The 20,177-nt window shown below is 41.0% G+C and overlaps 1 protein-coding gene across 2 annotated transcripts in view; it reads left to right on the forward strand.

Moving 5' to 3' along the window:
* The first annotated feature begins 1,844 nt into the window (after positions 1 to 1,844).
* The window catches only part of DAPP1 (dual adaptor of phosphotyrosine and 3-phosphoinositides 1), a 57,041-nt gene continuing 38,708 nt past the window's right edge, over positions 1,845 to 20,177 (forward strand). For both annotated transcript variants that reach the window (XM_055587802.1, XM_055587803.1), the window contains exon 1: positions 1,845 to 2,190. In XM_055587802.1, coding sequence (XP_055443777.1) covers positions 2,090 to 2,190 — 101 coding nt within the window. In that variant the 5' untranslated portion in view covers positions 1,845 to 2,089. The remainder of the gene's footprint in view (positions 2,191 to 20,177) is intronic.

Genomic DNA, 20,177 nt, shown 5'->3' on the forward strand with positions numbered 1-20,177 from the left:
GAGTGATTTGTAGAGCACCCTGATGAACCCTGATTGAGTCGGGTGTCACATGAGGAAGGGAGAGAATGAGAGACTCTTTCCTGCAGGTTCCTATAGACAGTATGCGGGAAGCAACATATGTTCTTTGTTCCCTTATTACAGTACTTTGTCCGTTTCCCCAGGATTCAGAGTAATGACAGTTTCCCTTTAGAACTTTTAGGGAGCTGGCATTCTCTACCCATGAGACTGGACACAGAGCAATACCAGGTGTGAGTCACCCAGGGAAGGAAGGGGAACTCAGAGATTATGGGAGCTCTAACCTGTCCTCTGAGCTGGGCACCTGGCTGGCCTCTGCAGCTTTTCTACTTAGTTCTCACTTAATCCTTCTTCCCTGGAGGAACAATCATTATCTCTGAATCACGCTCAACCTGAACATCAAGTGTATGTGGGAAAGCTTGAATGATGGAAGCAGCAATATTGAGAAAGTGATAAAAATCAGACTTCAGGACAGAGGCTACTGGTTCAAATCTGATTTCTTTACCTCCTTGAAAGATGTTTCTGACCTAGAAGCTACCTCCATGCTCCTTGTGTGTGAGAGAGAAGCAGAGGTGATGGAATGCATCCCCTACAAACCAGAGGCAAACAGCGTTAAGAAAAACGATGGTTTGGCCTCCCGAGGAGAGTCGGAGTTACTAGTCAATCTCAGTTGGAGTACTTCCATCTTTATTTCCTTTGATGCCGGGGTCCAGCCCCGGTGGATCCAGGGAATTCGAAGGGGAGACGGCTTCGGCGAGGATCAGGAAACAATTGCTTAATTAAACATTAATTAAGGATATAAAAAGTGGTTAAATAAGGATAGCTCAGTGAGGAAATTCAGTGGAGAAAAGAGGCTGAATCATTCAGCCAGAAGGTGAGAGAAAGAACGACATGGGGAGACCAAGATTCGGTGAACAAGGCCCGCGCTTTATTTTCCAAAGTAGTTTTTATACCTTAAGTTATGCATAGAGGATAATGGGGGAAGGGGTAGAGTCATGCAGTAAGCCAGGCTTTCTTCCTGCAAACTTATCATATGCAAAAGTTTAGGTGACTTGCATCATCTTCTGGCCCGGAGACCTGTTAACATTTTAAGACCCTTTCTTCAGAAAACTTATTTTTTTCTAAAGGTGATTAGTCAGGTGCCACCCTCCAAAAGCATTAGATAAAGTTGCATTCCTATAGGGCAAAGGTGTGGTAGGCTATAACAAGAAAAATAATTAACTCAAGGGTCCAAGGTTACAAACATTAAAGCTACTACTTACACCAATTATATTAATCAATACACTGCCAGGGACAAAGCAGGTAAGGGATATAGAGACTTAGCAGCAAACATTGGCCCAACAAGTGAAAAACCCTTCACCAATACAATTTCTAATCAATCTTTTAACTGCTCAAAGGAATCTGTATTTAGACAGTTTAGAACATCTCATGCCTCTCACAGTTGGGAAGCTCTGAGCAATCACATGTGGCCGGAAAAACCTATTCAGGCAGGCTAGAGGACTTCCAAAGGAGTTTGTAGGTTGAAACACTATCACACCCAGGAACTTTATTAACTGGAGCTGTAACTTAACTCTTTTTTTCAGAGACAGGTAGTGGGGGACAGCCCCCCGTAAAGTCAGAGGTGTAGGTGAGAGCACAAAGCAGAAAGTAGGCAGACTCTGGTTTTGGGGGTAGATGTTCGAGAATTTCCAGGGGGACTCCTGAGGCTCGATCCCACCTTTGCGTTTGCCGAGCCTCCTTCCTCATGACCTTTGCCACGGGCGGAGCTCCTGCTCCCGGCACTTTGACAGTAACTGAGTGTTGCGTGAGGCAGTGTGGGTGTCCTCAGGGGTGGCTACCTAACTTTGCATGTTTCCTGACTGACACAACACTCCTGCCAATGCCTTGGGGCCGGGGTGGTGAGTGTCAGTGGGAGGAGTAACCAAGTTTCACTTCCTTGCTGGTTGGAGACTTGCAGCTACAGCCGGCTTGAGTCTCAGCAAGGAGGAGAGACTGTGAGGAACAGCAGAGCCGTCCCTCTCTGCCTCTTACCCAGAGCACCTTGGCAGGGGCTTTGTGGACGTGAGGGGTGTGAATGGGCAGAGCAGAATCTCTAGAAGGGAAGATGAGCACCCAGGATCCTTCAGATCTGTGGAGCAGGTCGGATGGAGAAGCGGAGCTGCTTCAGGACTTGGGGTAAGAGGGCAGGTCCCCTTCTCCAAGAGCTTCTTGGGTGAACCTTAACTCATTGCTCCTACCTGAATGCTCAGCTTGATGAGTGATTATCCTTAGTACTGTCTCTCTCTGAGTCTCAATCTTCTGTCCTTTTTACTCAAAGGACAGTAGATACTCATCTCTGTGTGGGGCCAATTCCACTGTGAAGGCACATATCATTTTTGTAGATCTAAAAATAAGTAGGTGGAGAAAATGGGACAAAAATAAAATATTGGAAATTCTTTGAGATTACGGACAGAATTGGGCTATGGTCACTGATGTTGCTGGGTTTCCTTGTTGTTATTGATCTGGTTTATAAATAAATGCGCTGTTAAACAGTTCTGAGCTCCAAGCTGTGAAATAAACAGAAAGCCTAGACCCTGCTGTAAGGGAGAGGGACTTTTTCAAAAGAGAAAGAATGAGGAAGTGTGTGCAGCCGTGTCCCATATGTGTTTCTTTCTCCCGACGCTGCACTTGTGACCTCTTGTATGCATGTATGTCTGGAAGGGCAACTTTGAGCCTTTCAAATACTAACAAGTCAGGAAGGGGATAAGCTTTCTGCTCCAAACAGGCTGTACATTTAGGTAGGTGAAGTCATCACAGTCCTGTCTTTAGAAAGGGACCAGATGATACAGTTCATCAGGATACTCAATAAAAGAAGCAAGTATTGCACAAGAGAAGGGCAGGGGATTTCCTAGAGAAACTGCTCCTTTCCCCAGATGCACCAGGAATAGACTGGCAAGGCTGGTTTTGACACCTGTGATTCCAGAGAGGCAAGCCCTGCACCTGCTGTCCTACTAAACAGCTCTGATCTTCACAAACACCCACGGAGAGAGGACCTTCACTCATCTCCATCTTACAAAGGAAGGAAAGAAGCACCAAAGGGACTGAATAAGTTCCAGTGGTCACCAATCAATTACGAGTCAGGTTTCCAATCTGCTAGGTCTGTGTTCTTAATCAGAGAAAAACTAAAGTAGGGATGAACTGTCTCTCCATGAAGACTACAGAGAGTGTATCTTTTGGAGTTGTATTACTATAAGAGTTCTCAACAAGTCCTGTCTTTATTAATAGATTTTAAACTTGAGGTCTCAGAATTGAACTCTACCTTCATAAGGTAAATCAGACATAACAGCTAGACTTTTCAGTAAGGGAAACTCCCCTTAAGGGGAGTGGAGTCAGAGCTCCAGGACATTTCTAGCCTCCTGGACCAAATCCCCAAACAGCAGAGGTAAAATGCCCCCTAAGCATCCAAAACAGTCATCACAAAGACGAAGCACGAAAGTGGGAAGCTGGGCTCTCACTTAGATCTTTATTAACTTATTAAACTATCATTCTTTACACGATGGGTTATCTAGATTCCCAGCCCACAACTGGTAGGAAGCCCCAAAGGAGAAGAGACAAAGGAAATACTCAGCTCTGCTCCCTTAATTCAACACTCCTTGAACCGAGGCTCTGTGATTGAGTGCCCTTGGCACTCACTTCAATGACAAAGATGAGCTAATGCTGTCTCTTCTCCTCACCTTAGTGCCCATAGCAGGAAATGACTACAGGTAAAACCCACAAGGAAACAGGTGTCTTTCCTCTACATGTGAAGATGGGCATCCACTGCAATGCCCAATTACCCCCAAAAAGTGCTTTTATGTCCAGACCTCTCTATTTCAGGAGGTCCGGATATGTCTTTAGCATTGGAGGATGGTTTCTGCAACAGGCCAGCCACAGTTGTCTGGGGAAATTGCTCTACAGTTGTGTTTCTTAACCTTGGCCATGAACTAGAATAACCTAAGAAGTTTAAAAAAATTCCCTGCCCAGGCCACCCACCAGACAAATGACATCAGTGTCTTGGGAGGCAAGCATTTTCTTTGTAGAGTTTCCAAGTGATTCCAGAGGGAGACTGAAGTTGAGAATCCCTGCACAGAACAGAAATTCTGTCAGAAGCACTGAGTCAATGTGCCCTTGTTTTTCATTTGTTGAGTATGTACATGAGGAATCTTAAAGCCATGAATAAACAGATACTGATATTTCATTTGTGGGTTTGGGAGCATTTTGTTTACCAGTTTTTTACAGATATATTTAACAGATCATAGAATTCACTCATTTCTAGTGTACAGTTCAATAATTTGTAGTGGCTTTAAAGAGTGCTACAACCATCACCATAAACCAATTTTATAACATTTTCATCATCCTGATAAGAAACCACAAGAGCATTTTTTTTTTTTAATACTCAGTGTTGGGTTAATATATCATCTGGCTGATGGATGGCCCTGTTTCCCAGGTATAAATACTCTGGCCATGGGCATTTTCAAGCTGCCAAAGGTTTAACAACAAGCTTACAAAATCCCTGACAATTTAATAATGGACTTGAGCTCTTGTCCCTCTAGGACAATCCTGATACACTTCTCGTTGGTCATAGGATCTGAGAAAACTTGAAAATGACTTCTTGTCTCTGGCAGAATTCTGAATAAAGTGAAACTTCTTCTTTGAACCTATAAGCTACTGGTTAGGTAGAATCTACCCCCAAGTAGAATGTGGAGGCTCAGTGATGTCTGACTCTTTGCAACTCCATGGACTGTAGCCCACCAGACTCTTCCATCCTTGGAATTTTCCAGGCAAGAATACTGGAGCAGGTTGCCATATATTACTCCAAGTGATCTTCATGGCTCAAGGATTGGTCTAACTTGTGTCTCTTGCATCACCTACATTGGCAGGCAGATTCTTTACTACTGTGCTACCTTGGAATCCGCTGCTGCTACTGCTGCTAAGTCACTTCAGTCGAGTCCGACTCTGTGCGACCCGATAGACGGCAGCCCATCAGGCTCCCCCGTCCCTGGGCTTCTCCAGGCAAGAACACTGGAGTGGGTTGCCATTTCCTTCTCCGATGCATGAAAGTGGAAAATGAAAGGCTACCCCTAAACTTCTAATTAATTCAGTTTTTCAAATGCTCCCTAAAAACAAAATGATTTAATGCAGTTGGTAGATAAAAAGGGGCTGATTTTATTGCCTTCATTTTAAAGTTGTTTTTAAAAGGATTATTTGAATAGTTAGGTAGATTCTTAATGTTTGTATTTTTGATATAGACAAACAGATAAGGTGATGGTTAAATGGAAGACATGTCATGCATTTTTGTTCTTCGGTCCCTATTTTCCTCCGGGCTCTGGAATCTATCAGCTCTTCAAATTAAACCCTGAATTGCAGCAGCTCCATCCCCTGCCTTTCTAGGACACACATGACTTGCACAGAAGACGCATTTATTCTCTCTAAAGCAACTTGGATGCAGTTCTGCGTCTCATTTGTCAAGTGTCAGCCTAAAAACATTTTTTTCTTCACCCTAAACATATTCACGCGGCCAGAAGCAAAGGGGAAATAACACAATCAGCTTCACTTACACACTGGCCGAATGGGGGTTGGGGGGAGGTGGGAAGGGAGGGGCAAGGGCCGTGGAGGATGGTCCGTGTGAAGGAGAAGGTGGACAGGGAACAGAAGGCTGGCTGTGTGAGGCTTTCAAAATCAAGTGATGGGGAAAGGAAACAAATAATGATGATTCGAGACACCACCTAAGGAGCAAACTAGGCTAGAATTGCTCATCAGTTTCGTGTTGTCCAACTCTTTGGGACCCCATGGACTAGGTCCACCAGGCGCCTCTGTCTATGGAATTTTCCAGGCAAGAATACTGGAGTGAGTATTCCCTTCTCCAGGGGATCTTCCCCATTTAAAGGCTGCCCTGGTGACTCAGGCGGTTAAGAATCTGCCTTCAATGCCTGAAACCCAGGATCAATCCCTGGGTCGGGAAAGTTCCCTGGAGAAGGGAATGGCAGCCCACTCCAATATTCTTGCCTGGAGAATTCCAAGGACAGAGGAGGAGCCTGGTGTGCTACAGTCCATGGGGTTGAAATGAGTCAGACAAACAAAGCGAGTAACAGTTTCACTTTCATTTTAACCATTTAAAATTCCCACAATTCTTTTATTATAACAAAAATTCCTACAAATAATGTAGGAATGGTGTAGGTTTGTAGTTTGTTTAAGTATGCTCCCTTGCAAATGGTATAACTACTACAGACACAAAAGGGATACAATGAAATAAAAATATTTTAGGATATTTTAAAACTAAATATTCATGGGGACTTCCTGGTGGTCCAGAGATTACAAGGGACGTGGGTTCAATCCCTGGTTGCAAAACTAAGATCCCACGTGCTGTGGGGCAAAAATGTAAAAAGAAAAGAAAAAATTATTCAAGTTATCTAGTCATACATATTCTTTCAAGTGAGAAATATAGTAAATATTCCTTTAAAAAATATTCTTTTGTTTTATATATATACTTTCTCAAGTCTCAAATTTGATAAGAAAGTATCTGTGTTTGGCTGTGTTGGTCAAAGTCAAGAAAGTAGATTCTAAGCTCTGGATATTAAAATAAATTAATTAAAAAGTCTCTCACTTCACACCTCTAAGAGAAGGTTAGACCAGATGAAGGGTCAGCAAACATTTTTGTCCAAAACCGAGGTTATAAATATTTTAGACTTTGCAGGCTTTATGACTTATGCTTCAGCTACTCGCATCTGCCCTTGTGGGGTAAAAACAGCCATAGATAACACAAAAACAAATGACTGTGATGGTGTGCAAACACAATGTTATTTAAGGACCTACCCTAAAATTTGAATTTCATATGATTTTCATGAGTCATAAAATATTCTCCCCCCCCCACCCAACTCTTTAAGTATAGAAGTCCACTTGGCTCACAGTTGAAACAAAATCTTGTACCTTGGCAGGAATTGGCCCTCGGATGATGACTTGCTGACCTAGGGAATGAGTAATAACCACTAAAGCAAGTTCTCATGGCAAGGCAGGCATTTTACATACGCTCACTCCGGTCTTTGAATGATACTGATGTTCCAGCTCTACATCCAAGGAGACTCATCAGCAGAGCAATCAGACTGCCTGGCATCCTAGAGAATCTGGGTCCCCAGTCCATGCTTATCCCATGGAACCAGGTGGTTCTCCTGTTCTAAGAGTCACGTGCCAGCCCCAGGCCATTCACATCATTTGACCTTCACAATACCACCATCAGCACAGTGTGATTATGCTCATTTCGTAAATTCAGGAGGTGACTTCAAGTCAGTCAAGTGAACTGTCTCTAGGTCACAGACCTCGATGTTGGTGCCCTGACAGTGCCTAGGAACTTGCTCCAAAGCTGCTACTCCTTCCACGAGATGAAAGAACGTTTATGTTCTAAGCATGGTAATTAGTCATTGCTGGATGCTCACCATATACCAGGCATTATTTTAAGCCCTTTGCTTGTGTGACTTATTAAATTCACACATCACTGTGGGATAGATACTACCACTTATGTCATTCTTGTTTGCAAACGGAGAAATGAAGGACAGAGCTTTTATCATCACACGCCCAGGTTTACAAGCTCACAAAGCTTCGAATCCAGGAGTTTGGCTCCAGAGCACACATTTTTGTCCACTAATATAACTTCCTAATTTCTGTCCAACTTCTCTCTTCTTATTAAACCTGCACTATTAGTGCTGGTGAGAACTGAGAGGAAAAAAAAAGTTCTGTGATGACTACCACCAAAACATTTTTTTTTTTTTTTTTACTAAAAGACATTATTCTCTCACATTCTTCATATAATAAATATGCACACAAAGCCAGATCAATACGCTAACTCATCAGAACTTTTAAAAATTGAGGGTAGATTCCTTTCTTCTAGGCTAGACAAATTGAGTAGGCTAAGAAAAACATGGTAGAGTCAAAGCTTTAAAGGAACCTGTTTACTTGATACCAAGTAGAGCAATGAAGCTTGTTCCTCTTCTGGCACAATTCTGTAATCTCGGACTGTAAAAATGAGGGTGATTCTCTTGTGGCTGAGCAAGAGTACGTAACTTGTAGTGCACAGTTCGATCTCTGCTCGAAGCAATCGAATTTCCTCTTCTCTTGCTGTGTTTCTGTTCCTCTATGGGTAACGGTGACTTCTTCCTACTTATATGTGGAAGTCTGGCCACACAGGTTCTCCACACTGAGTGGGGTCTCTTTGCTTCATTCATTCTCCCTTCTATTCCTTCATAGATCCATCTGTTGAATGATGACGTTATGCAAGGCAGTGTGGGAGATGCTGGCAGCAAGAAGTGGCTATCCCCTGGAGGAGTTTACAGGGCAGAGGACAGGGAGTGCCCGTGTGGGTGGAGTTAGAAGGCAGGGTGGAGGGGCCGGGGTCTTCACTGTGTCTGCACGAGGCACGCGGCAGATGGCCGGCAGGAAGGAGATCCATAGGATTTCTGTCAGGTGAAGGCAGAGAGAGAGACATTTTCTAAAGAGAAAATGGCATGAATAACACAGTAGAAGAGGAAAAGCGTGTGGATATTCAGAAAATGAAAACCGTCCACGTGGACTCGGACCCTCCCAGCCCCTGGGAGGGTCATTACTCAGCATTCAGCCTGACTCTGGCCTTCACCTCTGAGAGACCCCACCTTCAGCTACATTCTTTGAGAAGACTTCCACCTGGCTGTCCTCTTCTGGTTTCTTACCCTTTTTTTTTTTTTTCCCAAACCTGGGTTAATTTCTTGTTCCCACCAACTCCCTCCCCACAACTATCCCATCAGCTAGGATAAAGTCCTGGTCTGAGCCCACACACTCCGGCTCCTGCTCCCTGATGTGGGCCAGATCTGGACCCCACCGCAGCTGCGTAGCTGAGTCTTAGCTGTCACCTGATCACCTCTAGGCTCCCTGTAGTCCTGTGCCCCCAACTCCCTGCCCACTAGTGTCTGCTCCCATTGTCTCTTGTTAGAACTGCTTTGTTTAAAAATCTTTAAAGTTTAAAAAGCATAAAGGCAAGAGTTCAATTTGTTTTGAGAAAAATATAGCTATGTCAGACAAGGTTACTTTTTGGAGGCACGTGCCGAATTACTTAAGATTAAAGTGCTGTGATATCTGTAATTTACTTTTAAATGTTCACCCAAAAACATAGGAAGAAAATATGGCAAAAAGTTAAAAATTATTTTACCTAAAATATGGATAGTATTTAAATATGTGGGTATTATTTATACAATTTTTCTACTTTCTTATATATCTGATATTATTCATCACAGTTTAAAATAATAATAAATGCATTAATTATTGAAAATTTGGGGAACAAAGAAAAGCACCCAAAATGACCCCCAAAATGACATATTATTCAACTTCTTTCCAGTCTTTTAAAAGCAGTTTTCTGTAAATACACTCAGATAGAATTGCGGTCATACCATGTATATCATTTTGCTCTGGCTTTCTGGTACCGTATATCTTCTTCATCTACTTTTGGTTCTTTCTCAAAGTGGATTCTGGGTCTGGTCTCTCCTCAGGCAGCCTGTTTCTCTATTTTAAAATCTGAATATTTAGACTGGTCCAAATTCCAGAAAGCCTTAAATAGATTAGGACTTTGGACTTGGGTCAAACTTCATTTGACAGTATGGAAATATCGAACATTTACAGGAACGTGGAATTGTGTGGCCACTATGCTTTGTTTTGGGATAGATTAACCTGGGAGTTGAGCATGATGCATAGCAATAAATTCAGAGCCAAGAAAGCTAATGAGTAAGGGAGTTTACAGATCTGTGAATAAGAAACTAGAGAGAGGATCTGGGAATAGTAAGGAAGGAACAGGGGTGGTGCCAGTAATTCCTCTGAGCTAAAAACATAAGGGATTCATATCCAAATAAGAATGAGTTCTGCTTTTGTATAGTTTTTCAAAATGACATCAAAAAATTTTTGACAATCTTAATGTCATGAATGTCTTGTAATTCATCTATTGTTTGCTCTATCATTATAAAAATCTAAAGGTTCCTGGGTCTCATTTTACTCCTCAGAGCATTCTGATTCACCATCAGTTTTGTCTATGTTTTGGATTAATCCTCCACATAGTCTTAGAACCATTTCCAGATGATGTCAGTCCTAAGGCCCTCAGAGGTTTCGGCATCTGCTCCAGGCTGAGCGCTGAGTACTCCTCTTGACAATGAGCAACCTAGGGGCTGGGCTGTAGGTTACACATCTTTGTCTATTCCATCCAAGCCCAGCACTTGACAAAGAGCAGATGTCTAAATATCTGAATTGTCTCAAGTTGGGTCAAAACCAAGACAAGAACTTAAGGTCGCTGACTTCAGTTTTCCACACCAACACTGGTGATGTATATATTACCCTCAGACTCACACAGTCCTCTTAACAAATGGTTTGTCTGCTGGGAAAAATTGACCTCAGTTGGAGGCATCCCCTAAACAATGAAATAGACAGGAGATAATGAAACAAGGATCTTTCTTTTTTTACATTCCCCCAAAGTCTGGGACTTTTTCCTATAGATGTAGCTTCCTGAAAGTGACAGTCTCTGTCTCCCGTCCCAGCCCACAATGGTAGGTTGTCAATGACAACTACAGTCTGAGGACAATTACCCCCTCTGAAGCAGCATTTCATGATGTTTAGATTGTAAGGGTAACCAGACGAAGTGCAGAGTCAAGCTTGCTTCCACTCAGATATGAGCCTTCTTGAGAGAGCCTCTGGTTTGGGATGTCTGCCCAGTCATTCAAGTCCCCCTCAAGCTCTTATCCATGAAATAGTTTTTCTAGTCAGTCTCTGAAATTTGGTTCCCAATCCCAATCACACATTCCCCGATCCCCAGCCACGGGGAGAACAATGATGCTCTTTCGGTTTTACAGCCATCTGTGCACACTGCAGGCGGACCAGGGGACTGGACAGGATCTCCGCTGGGATGAGATGCACTTTGCCCTCATCCCCCACCCTCCCCATTCCTGGTGGCTCTGCCCTAGGGTCTCACATGTCTCTGACCTTCCTGGGTCCACTGACCCAAGTCAGGCTCTGTGGGTCTGTGTCCTTCTGGCACTTGGGGTTCTCCACTGCTGTGTCCTGGATCACTGTCCTGCATCCTGGATCACTCTGGGTGGGCCTCTGTTAGTCCCTAGGTGTTTCTGGCTACCTGTGTGAGCCTCTTTGTGTGCCTTTCTCAGTCTCCAGGTCTTTGTGTCTCTCTTTCTACAGTTCTTGGCTTATGTGTCTCTGACCCTTTGTGTCCCTCTGAGTCTCTGGATTTCTGAGTCTCTGGCTCTCTTTCTGTGTTTCCACCTCTCAGGACTTCTTGTCTCACTGCTCAGGCTCCTTCAAGAACAGGTTTGGCCTGGTTTCCGACTCCCACAGAATTATCATACCCGTTCAGTCTGTTTCCTTTTACCTGGGCCTTGGCTCCACGAAAAAACACTGGAGGCCCCACCTTCAGTGCACTGTGTGACCAGAGACATACTCTGGCTCTGTCATCACTCAGGTATGCCCCACTTAGCTCTGCTACTATCATTTGTAAATGTGGGCGTTTAGAATGGCAATGGACAATGTCTTGGACCAGCTGGTTCCATCACAGAAACCTCCTGATTGGAAAGACTGTAGTGAGTCTTTCTACAACTGCCCCATGTATCACACTATGATACATAGAGCTTTCAAACTTCTTTGCCAAGCCTCTGCTTGGTTCTGTTTATTTGGATGGGATCCTTTGCTACAATCAATGGAAAGATGAGCCCACATCTGTGAACAGCGGACTCAACATGCTCATGTGGACAATACCACATTGTCACATAAAATACGCCATAGCCTGACTATGGTACCAATTTCACTACTGATATCTTCTGAGCTGATAAGACATTTCCTTTTCCTTAACCCATGATTTCTGATGGCCAAGTGCTTCATTTTTTCAGGAAATCAAAGTATCTAACACTGCTGCTGCTGCTAAGTCGCTTCAGTCATGTCCGACTCTGCGCAACCCCATGAAAAAATGAATACAAAAGCAATCCCATGGAGTGACTCAAGCACAGAGGATGAAGTAGCCTGAGTTAAGATGGCTTAGGTTGCGATTGCCTAATAGATTCATTTTTCTGTTGTTCTATCACCATTGTGTTCAGAAGGATTCTGAGGCCAAGCATAAACTTAGCAAGGAAGAAGACAGAGAGTGCAGAGACTTCCCTTGTGGTCCTGTGGCTAAGACTCCACGCTCCCAGTGCAGGAGGCTGGCTCTATTCCTGGTCTGGGAATTAGATCCCACATGCTACAACTAAGAGTTTGTGTGCTTCACTAAAGATTTCAGGTGCTGCCACGAAGACTGAAGATCCTGAGCGCCTCAACTAAGACCTGCACAGCCAAATAAATTAAAAAAAAAAAAGAAAGAAAAGGGGAGTGCATCATATGTTATGAATTTGCCATCTTTGGTCTAGAGAGTTCAGAAAGCATGTCAGTGCCATTCAAAGGTGAGAATAATTTTCAGAACTGTTTCTTTTGCATTCTAAAGCTTCTCAAATATAATATATTTAAGCTTTTGATTAAGAAGGCTTGCCATCTTACTTTTTGTCTAAAAAAAAAAATGCTTGTCATGAACACGAAAAAAAGTGAGCGTAATTTTGAAAATGAATAAAAAGTGAAAATTCTCTAAAGAAGAGTGCTTTTGTTGGCCGTTCAACTCCAGAGCCTATAAGCTGTTTTCATACAAGCAGGACTTTCTGTTAATGCTTTGGGTTAAAATACATGTCCTCATAAGTCTGAAGGGACAGAATCTTATTTCTATGTCACTTCTCTTTGGCAGGAAGGGGGAAAATAGATATTTAAATATGTGAATAATCTGTAGACGTGAGTTAGGAAGAAATTTTCTCCCCAAGATGTATATAACCAAAACCAGATGTATGGCTCATGTTTTAACATGCAAGACTGGTTTCTGTGTCCACTTGTTCCTCCAGTGTTACTTTGCATTATTCTTCAGTATAGACCCTCTGTTCCAGGCAGGCATTGTGTTTTCTGTAGACCCATGCATCTGTCAACCCCAGTGCCTTTGCTTATGCTACTGCTCCTGTTGGAATGCTCTTTTCTCACATTTAATGAATTCTGTATCTATTCTTCAAGTTCAACTCATGGTCTTCCTCCTCCATGAAGCTTTCCTTGATCATTTCATTTCCTCAGGAGCTCCCCCTTCTATATCATTTACTGTCATATCACTAAGATAGCAGCTATCTGGGGATTTTTTTTTAATTAAATTAGCCACAGACCCTTCTCTTTCCTTCCTAAGTACTGTAAAGCCACTTAGTATACTCTTTGCTCTCTTTGTCTCCCTCTTTAATACTACATACATTACACTCAAACCATCAAGATTGTTGAAGTGAATTAAAGTTTTTGGACTAAGAGTCCTTCAACTCTGTGCTTCTCAAACTCTAAACTCATACCAATCATGTAGAGCTCATGATGAAGACAGATTATAATTCAGGGGGTCTAGGAATGTGAATGTGCTAATGTGAATTCCTAACAAAATCTCAGGGTTCTGAATGACAAAAGACTTCACATTGTTTTTCAAGCATCAGGTACAACCCAAGCATGTCCTTAAAGTTAATTTAGGGGATCACAGTCAATATTTGTTAAAAAGAAATAGAAAAGAAAATAGTAAACAGCATTTAAAAGGATAGTATTTTTTTCCTATAACACTTTTTGGATATTTTTGTATGCATGTTTATAATGTAACTGTGTATACACACACACACACACAGAGATACAAAATATATTTTATGCTGTTGGTTAATTCAAAGAGCTTGAAAGCTTCTCTTTCAAAGGACAGAGCAGAATGAGAAATAATTGTATCAACAAATTAAGTTAAGACAATTAAACTCAAAGGCATAAGAAACCATGAAGACTCCAGTCCGGTGGGGCAGTTTCCCAGAAGGCTCTAGCACAAAGGGCACTGGAATGAGAGAAGAGGCGGAACTGAGGACGGGGTTTCTGGATGGAGCTCATCTGTTTTGTCTGTGGTTGAGCTTATTTCCTGTATCTCACTGAGAGGCAGCTATGAAAAGTCTTTAGTGGGTGGATGTTTCCTAATTTGTTAATGTATCATGGAAGGGATAACGCCACAGTTTCCTTTAAGGCCAGCTGCGGGTTTGATAAGCTAGTAAGCCCAGTACAAATATTCTTTGGAAGTTTGGTAAGCTTTTGTTGACGGTATTACCCTTGAGCCATTTATGACAACATGTGGACCTTGGGAGAAAAGAAAATACAACATTGCTTCAAATGTGTTGTTGTAAAGGGTAGTTTCTGGCTCTTTTTCACTTCTTTGGGAACAGTGAGACAAAATTTTGTTTTTTTAAGTTTCTGGAAAATGAACATTTTCCCAAACAGCAGAGGAGTTGTATTCCCAGCAACCAACACAATGCCTAGAATATTCATAACTGTTGTTCAGTTGCTCAGTTGTGTCTGACTCTTTGCAACCCTATGGACTGTAGCGCTCCAGGCTCCTCTGTCCATGGGATTTTCTAGACAAGAATACTGGAGTAGGTTACCATTTTCTTCTCCAGGCGATCTTATTGATGCAGGGATCTAAACCTGCACCTTCTGCATTCTCAGATGGATTCTTTACCACTAAGCCACCAAGGAAGCCCCAAGTATGTTGTATAAATTGCAAAGATTGTACCTTGCTCTCTTCTGCAAAAGTTAAAGAATCATATAAGAGGTTTGTTAAAGAAGTCAATGTTCCAGCATGAAAATAAGAGAGTTTTCCTACCAGGTGTTATTATCAGTCACCTTGACAGATGAGAAAGATGGAGGTTGCTACTTGCATGGGGTCACAACCAGTGTGTCAGAAGTCATTGGGGCAGATGGACTCATTGCTGAGGAAATGAGTGGAGATAAAGGCGTGCTCTTGCCTCACAAAATTTTCACGGCTACTGCATGGGTGTTTGTGAGCCAGGTTGACTGCGTATTAGCATTCTTTTTCACTTGGCAGTTCCCAGAAGTAAAAAGGTTTTTTATTGCACTAAATTCTAAAAACATCATCTAATGCAGCTGGCGGAGATGTGGGGGAGCCACAGAGGAACAGGACTTATTTGAGGGTTTTAATCAGCAGCAGGTCCAGCGTGAATCAGCAGCGTGATGCAACTATTAAGAAATGAATGCAATCTTGGGCTGCCTTGCCATGTACCTGACAGCTGGAATAGGGAGATCCTCTGGGCTTTTGGTTTGCACATCAAATCTTACCTTGAAGATAGATTTTAAATATTTGGAAAGTACTCAGAAGAGAGAAGTTCTCTGGGTGATCAAGGGACTGAAAGTCTGTCATAAAAGGAGAAGTTGAAGATGATGAAAACAAAAGCGAGAACATTTTAAACACTTTTAACTGTTTGTGTAAGTGACATCTATATAACTCCAAGAAGTAACTTTGAGACCATCTGTTGAAAGCTGTATATCAGGAAACAGTAACCTGATGTAGGCAAGAGTTTTCTGGCCATAAATCACAGAAGTATGTACAGGTTTGCCTGTACAAGCTGTGAGTTCCCCGTTACTAACAATATGTAAACAAAGATTGGATAAGAATCTTACTAGGGTTGAGACTTTGCCCACACACTGTACAAAAATTAGAAATATAAACCAAGCTGTTGGCGATTAGGGGCTAAATGTAGCTTTTATTTACTAAGTCAAACATTTTAATTGTTTACTCTAAAAAAAAAAAAGCAGATGTGACTTTTTTAATCTGTGAGTTTACTGTGAAGCCAATGAAGCTTCAGCTTCAGGGCCTCTGTCTTGCACAGACCCTAGTGAGACAGTTAAAGTAAATGCATCAGTTGGAAAAATATTTAAGAGTAGTCCCTGAGCATTAAAATTTTAAATACACTTACAGCTCATTTATGAAAGAAATTTGATAGAGGTTCTCAAATTTTCCAACAATCCTAAAAACTTCATTATCAACATCACATTATGAAGTTGAAAATAACTTTTCTCTGCTATCAATAATTTAAAAAATTATAGGTGAAAGACTGAATTATTCTGTTCTCTCTATAGAAAATTACAGTAAAACATTGTTTTACATGAAAAAATAACTAAAGATGATATGGCCAAAAGTGTAGAGAAAAAAGTATGGAGGTGTGTTAAACAGGTATTTAATGAATATAAGTTGTTTTCTCAGTTTATCAGCTTTTTATTTTTTTAATTTGTGATATAATTAATATATAACATTATATTTGTTTCAGGGGTACAACATAATGATTCAATATTTATGTATATTGCAAAATGACCACCACAATAAGTTCAGTTACCATCCATCACCACATGGGTAACAAAACATTTTTTCTTGTGATGAGAACTTTCAAGAGGAAATTTGTGCCTTTTGATACTCTTTATTCATTTTACTACCCCCTCAACATGCATCTCCAGCATTCACCAATCTGTTCTCTGTATCTGTGAACTTGGTGTTTTGTTTGTTTTTTGTTGTTTAATTTTTTCTTATTTTTCATAGTTAAATGTTGGTGTATTTCATTCTTTTTTAATTGAAATATAGGTGGCACAGTGCTAAAGAATCCGTCTGCCAATGCTCAATCCCTGGGTCAGGAAGATCCCCTGGAGTAGGAAATGGCACCCTTTATTCTCCACTATTGTTGCCTGGAAGATTCCATGGACAGAGGAGCTTGGCAGGCTATGGTCCATGGGGTCACAAAGAGTTGGACATGACTGAGCAACTGAACACACACACACATATAGCTGACATACACTATTATGTTAGTTTCAGGAGTACTACACAGTGACTTGATATTTGTATACATTATGAAATGATCATCACAATAAGTAACCATCTGTCCCCTACAAAGTTCTTACAATATTATCACCATTATTCCTTATGCTGTATATTACATCCCTGTGGCTTATTTATTTTATAACCAGAGGTTAGTACCCTTTAATCCCCTATACCTGATTCACACACAATCCTTTCCTTTCTGGAAACTATACATTTGTTTTCCGGATCTATGAATCTGTTTTGTTCTGTTTGGTTGGTTGTTTTGTATTTTAGATTTCCCATATAGGTGATATCATATAGTATTTGTCTTTTTTCTGTCTGACATTTTGTTTAGCACAAGGCCCTTAAGGTCCACTCATGTTGAAAATGGCCAGATTTAACGCTTTATGGCTTAGTAACAGTTCCCTTATCCATTCATCCATCAATGGATGTTTAGGTTATTTTTGCATCTTGTCTACTGTAAATAATGCAGCAATTAACATGGGTTTTTTTTTAACATATATGTTTTCTAATCAGTGCTTTAATTTTCTTCAGATAAATACCCAAGAGTAGAATTGCTGGGTCATATAGCAGTCCTATTTTTAATTTTTTGACAAACCTCCAATCTGTTTTATATAGTGGTTGCATCAATTTACATTCCCACCAACCTTTTTTTCCACACCCTCACCAACACTGGTTAGTTCTTGTCTGTTTGATGACACCATTCTAACAGGTGTGAAGTGATATCTCATTATGGTTTTGATTTGCATTTCCCTGATGATTAGTGATGTTGAGCATCTTTTCATACATCTGTTGGCCATCTGTCTTCTTTGGAAAATGTGTATTCAGATCTTCAGTCCATTTTAATATTGGATTGCTTTGGATTTTTTTTTTTTTTTTTTTTGCTATTGAGTTCTTTATCTAGTCTGAATATTAACCCCTTATTGGATATATGATTTGCAAATATTTTCTCCCATTCAGCAGGTTGCCTTTTCATTTTGTTGATGTCAGCTTTTAAATTTGCAATCTATTATGATCTCTTACTCTAAATAACTTTTCTCTTTTGATAATTTAATATTAATTTTTCTTAAAGAGACTTCCAAATTTTACAAGCTTCAAGTCCCTTAAAATTTGAATCTTCCATCTGAAGTCAGAATAATCAAATAAAAACCCTTTAAACACAGCCCCAGTTACAGGAATTTTGGCCCAGGCAATTAGTACTCTATGTAATGAGCTGTTGTGTATGCATTTTAAGCTGTAAAAAGCTCTGTAGACATCAGCCAAGGAACAGTCAGCATCCAGAGCCAAGCATAAGATAGCATCAATGTCCTCCCAGCTTCATCTCACCATGCCTGGTTGCTGCCCTTGGACACTCACCTGGATATTGCCCACCCCACTATACAGGGCTCTGACCTGATACATACCTGGTGTCTGCCTGCTTCCTGGCCTTTGCTCCTGTAATTCCCTTTGCACAGATAGCTTCCTGAACAATTGTCGCTCCAAATTCCACCAGACTTTAAATAGAGAAAGTCTCTCTCTCCCCCTCTCCATCCAAGTACTAGATCACTTCCAGAATTCAATAAATAGTAGTTGAATAGGTAAATAAAATAAAATAATTAAATACAATAAGCATTACCAGGGCCCTGGAGGTTGGATTAAGGCAGAAATACTGTCTTCTCTTTTTCAAATTTTAGTTACTCAATTAATATATGTATTTTTTTTATTAGAACAAGCTAAATTAGGAAAAGTTAATCAAACTAAGGACTCTTAACAATACTCTCAATCATGGTTCTTTCCATTAAGGACCATTCTTATGAGTTTGGAGTATATTTTATCAGCTTCCCATTTTGTGCTTTTATGTACTTTTATATGTGTATGTGTTGTATTATTTGTAGATGAGAGAGTTTTTCTTTAAGTGGTTTCATACTGTACCTGATAGTATGTTTTGGGATCTGTCGGCTCTGACATGTGTGGACATAAGCATTCAGTGTTTTCCCATGGGAGTGCAACTGGCATTCTGAGCGTGCCAATTCTCAGTTGCTCAGAACTACATCAATCTTCACAGGGTGGTAAGCATCTTGGCATTCCCTCAAGGAGTGCTGGTTGCACCCGACCTTCTGCCCCAAGCATTTGGTGACCAACACACTCTCACCTTTTCAAATTCTGATTAACTTTTTTTTTTTCATAGCTTTAAAAAAAAAAATAACTGGAGGATAATTTGTTTACAAAGTTGTGCTAGTTTCTGCTGTACAACAATGTGAAACAGCTATAAGGATGCATATATCCCCTCTCTCTTGAGACTCCCACCCCAATCCCACCCGTCTAGGCCGTCACAGAGTGCCAGGCTCTATCGTGTGTGTGTTTTACACACGATAGTGTATATATGTCAGCGCCAGTCTCTCAGTTCACCCCACCCTCCCCTTCCCCACTGTTCCAACTGTCCATTCTTCACATCTGCATCCCTATTCCTTCCCTACAAATAGGTTCATCAGTACCATTTTTCGAGATTTCATATATAACATGTGTGTTAATATTAGATATCTGTTCTTCTCTTTCTGACTTACTTCATTCCATGTGACAGACTTAGATTCATCTGCATCACTACAAATGACCCAGTTTCATTCCTTATCTGATTAACTTTTAACAAAATCTCATCCTCTGAGCACTCAACTTTATCATCTCACTGTTGGTGGAAAATTAGGATGGCTCCTAATTTTTATTCTCACAAATGCTCTACGGTAAACATCTTCAATCACACTTCCTTCTGTGTACTTGTGAGTGTTTCACTAATCAGACATCAGAAGTGGAGTCACTGGTCATGTGGGCATGTCCGGTTATACTAGATACGTAAGTTCCCCTCCAACTTAAACACCTGCCAACAGTAGATGATAATATTCATTGCCCCTAAATTCTCTAATACTTAATACTAACCAGTATGGTGGATTAAAAAACATACTGCATTATTGTTTTAGTTTGCATTTCTCTGATTAATAGTGAGACTATTTGCAATACGTTTTCTCTTCTGTGAATGACTTTCATTTCCTCTTCTGTATATGTACATATTTTAATTCTTACTATATATGCTTTGTTACCAGAGAAAAAGCACAGTTTTAAAATAATTTGTGTGTTCTTTAAGGCCTGCTTAGATGTTGGGCCTTTCAAAAAATGGCCTTGATCTTTACTCTGTTTTGGGTGTAGTTCACAAAGTACTTCTCTCACCCTCTTGACTAGATTAATGGTTTCTTGAAGCCCAGCCTGGGTTTTTATTCCCTTTGACCTGCCTAGTATAATGCTTTGCACAGATTTGTACTCAGTAGGGAGAAGGCAATGGCACCCAACTCCAGTACTCTTGCCTGGAAAATCCCATGGATGGAGGAGCCTGGTAGGCTGCAGTCCATGGGGTCGCTAAGAGTCGGGCACGACTGAGCAA

Source organism: Bubalus kerabau, chromosome 7 (genome assembly GCF_029407905.1).
Source record: "Bubalus kerabau isolate K-KA32 ecotype Philippines breed swamp buffalo chromosome 7, PCC_UOA_SB_1v2, whole genome shotgun sequence".
Classification (NCBI taxonomy): Eukaryota; Metazoa; Chordata; class Mammalia; order Artiodactyla; family Bovidae; genus Bubalus; species Bubalus kerabau.